Below are 3,551 nucleotides of genomic sequence, written 5' to 3'. Positions count from 1 at the left end.
GCTACAAATAGCGGCTTTAACCAACGTAGACTATTGACAGCGGAAAGCCGATCATTGGACATGATGGGAAAACTACATCTGGATGTAGCCTTTCAGAATAGGTATTTACTCAACGGAGTTGAGATGAAGCTCAAGCTGACTAGAGCCTCCGACGCGTTTTGTCTCATGGGAGAAGGAAAGGTCAAACTGGAAGAAGTGGTTCTTTTCTGCAGAAAGGTTAAGCCAAGCGATGCAGTCAGGATCGCCCACATCAAGGCCCTCCAATCTGGAACAGCCAAGTATCCGATACGCCGTGTTGAAACAAAGGCCTTTACTGTACCTCAAGGGAATCTTTCTGTCACCAAAGAAAACTTGTTTTTGGGACAGTTACCGAGGAGAGTTGTCATTGGTATGGTGGATAATGCGTCTTTCAATGGTACGGCCACTAGGAATCCTTTCGATTTCAAGCACAACTCTACCAACTTTTTAGCTTTGTACCGCGATGGTAAACAGATCCCGTCACGACCTTTACAACCCGATTTCGCAAATGGAAAGTTTATCCGCAGCTATCTTTCCCTGTTTACTGGGACTAGCCAATATTATGCGGATGAAGGAAATGACATTTCTAGATCGGGTTGTAAAGGTCGTGACGGGATCTGTTTACCATCGCGGTACAAAGCTAAAAAGTTGGTAGAGTTGTGCTTGAAATCGAAAGGATTCCTAGTGGCCGTACCATTGAAAGACGCATTATCCACCATACCAATGACAACTCTCCTCGGTAACTGTCCCAAAAACAAGTTTTCTTTGGTGACAGAAAGATTCCCTTGAGGTACAGTAAAGGCCTTTGTTTCAACACGGCGTATCGGATACTTGGCTGTTCCAGATTGGAGGGCCTTGATGTGGGCGATCCTGACTGCATCGCTTGGCTTAACCTTTCTGCAGAAAAGAACCACTTCTTCCAGTTTGACCTTTCCTTCTCCCATGAGACAAAACGCGTCGGAGGCTCTAGTCAGCTTGAGCTTCATCTCAACTCCGTTGAGCAAATACCTATTCTGAAAGGCTACATCCAGATGTAGTTTTCCCATCATGTCCAATGATCGGCTTTCCGCTGTCAATAGTCTACGTTGGTTAAAGCCGCTATTTGTAGCGGCGAGCGTATCAAACTTTCCGTGGGAATCTTTGTACCACAGATTGGCCGATAGCTGTGACGTCTTTGCTGGGCTTCCAAAACTGAGAAGTGTCTCTAAATAGGCACGGAACGGATACGTGTGATTAGACTGAGAAATCTGGGTGTTGTTGAGGCTCAAGTCGACTTGAGACCATAGGCTATGCAGCCAATTGCAAACCGGAGCCACGGCTTGATCTGCATCCAAATTTGCCCCATCGTTCTTGACCACTTTGGCTCGAACGTAAAGTAGGGTGTTGGCCAAATCAATATAGTAGTCGCCTTCTTCCACAAGTAAAAACTCAACAGGCCCACTGTCGGTAAGAGTAGATTGGGGACGATGTTCGACATAATGTCCTTGTTCTAAACTGGTTTGTGTTGGCGGAACAGAAAACAAATCTAGTTCGGTTTTCAATCCCTCACAGGACTTTTCATGAATCAAACTACCCATTGAAGATGTCCTTAGGAGCGACTGCTTTTCGTTTGCGTTTTTTCAAACTAGTAGACTTTTTGCTTTTTCTCGGTCTTTTAGCTGAAGGAGATGAGAAGAAGGCTTCTTGTGGCGGGGGTTGGAAAGTTCTTTTGGTTGGGGTTACAGCTCTTTTTAACAAGTTCATACCGGCCTGTTTAGACCGTTGTATGGCCGCATCTTTGACACTTTTCCCTCCCAATACATCAGAGGCGAACTGTGCACCAGTCTTTAAAACTTCTTTGCCAACCATTTTGGCTCCTGATTTAAAGAGAGGTAAAACCGCTTTGCCTAGACTGGAAAAAATACTCCCCAACCCATAACCGTTTTGATATTGAGCGCCGGTAAAAAAGCCTGGAGTTCCATGCCCAACTTGTGAGACATAATAATTTTCATAAGCTTTTGCATTGCAACAAAACGCTGGCTTGTAGGGCATTATAGCTGGTGAAGAAGTCTTTTTCGAAAATGAAGAGTCACCACTACCTTTCCTGTTTCAAATAGAACTGGATTGCCTTGATCGTCTCGCAGTGATATATGTATGGTACTAAAGTTTTTTCGTTGCACAAGATGATAGTGCACTTTTTCACTTCTTCGATAAATGTAATCACCAGTCTTCCCCTCCACCGGTATGACACCCAACAAGGGAGCTAAAGTGTCACCGACTACGCGTGGTTCGACCACGTCACAATACAAATAGATAGAGTAAAAACCCTGACGTAGATCCACGCGGTGTTTCGATTGATACTCCCCAGTTTTAAAACGTTTCCTGTTAAATCCTAACATTTCAGCTAGCCCTACACCCAGAATAAGACGGACACCGCTGTCAATTGTAAAATTCACAAGCCTCGTGTAAGGGTCGAAATACATTCGAGAAGAATATTCATTTCCCAATCGGAGCTTCAATTTTGTTTCTATAACTTTAAGGATACTTTGAGGACTGGGGTAGTGACCAGGATCCAAGACCACGATTATCACATTAGTCCCATTAATATACTGCACCCAATGATTGACTGAATTCTTAACATTTCTCCAGGAGTGAGGGTATTGAACTTCGGCGACGCCAACCTCCCATTCCCCTTCTAAATTGATTTCTTTTGGTAGTCTGACCACATAATCCGTCAATGTGTTGGTTGGGAAGAACTTCATAGAGCTGTTACTCGGAAGGGTTAGGTAAAACATTTCGCTTTGGATATTTTATTTTAGGTTGGGGCATAACCAATCCTAAACAGTTGGACAGCAACACGATCCAAAGTCTGTGGGGGTCCTCCGTTAAAATCAGGTTGTATAAACTGAACGAGATCACAATCAGAATAACAGTCATCTGAAAAAAATAGACTATTTCACTTCTGGGAACGTTCTTTCCACACATTTTCCACTCAGCCATAACGCACAACACTCGCTTCGTCAATCCAGCAATTAAACTTGTCCGGGTAACCGAGCCACTTTACAAAGATTTGTTTCTTTCGACCTTTTTTCCTCCTTCCCAAAATCGCTTCTACCTTATAGATGTCGTTTGTTTTAAAAACTTTTTGAATTTCTTGTTCGTAAAAGGTACCTTGCAGTGTTTCCCCGTCTAAATCTTTTAAAATATAAACCTGCGGGTCTCCGGGTAAAGCTTTGTCGACAAGAAACAACTCCTCTGTCCAGTTTGGTAAATATCCTTTTTGAAAATTGCGTCTGTGTTTGCTAATGCGAACCAACGAACCAACTTCGACTTTGGGTTTTTTAGGTAAAGAAACACCTCCGTAAAGCGTTTGCCAAACAATCTCTTGATTTTCAGGATTCACAGAAGCCGGAGTGCGTTTGATGCTTCGGTGATACGAGTGATTGTAGGATTGAACCAACTTGGGTAAAATATCAATGTACCGTCTCGCTTTCTTGTATGTGAAATAACGCCACATACGACTTTTCAAGGTGCGATTAAACCGCTCTACAATA

At 43.3% G+C, this 3,551-nt stretch overlaps 1 protein-coding gene across 1 annotated transcript; it reads right to left on the bottom strand.

The window, feature by feature from the left end:
• Nucleotides 1–578: 578 nt before the first annotated feature.
• Nucleotides 579–1,595, bottom strand: LOC145780354 (uncharacterized protein F54H12.2-like). Its single transcript, XM_082592055.1, has one exon. It carries the CDS (start codon nucleotides 1,593–1,595, stop codon nucleotides 579–581), a length of 1,017 nt encoding a protein of 338 aa, XP_082448181.1.
• Nucleotides 1,596–3,551: the final 1,956 nt, after the last annotated feature.

This window comes from Aplidium turbinatum, chromosome 11 (genome assembly GCF_918807975.1).
Source record: "Aplidium turbinatum chromosome 11, kaAplTurb1.1, whole genome shotgun sequence".
Taxonomy (NCBI): Eukaryota; Metazoa; Chordata; class Ascidiacea; order Aplousobranchia; family Polyclinidae; genus Aplidium; species Aplidium turbinatum.
Note: the sequence above shows the minus strand (reverse complement) of the source record. Positions and strands in the feature narration are given on the sequence as shown.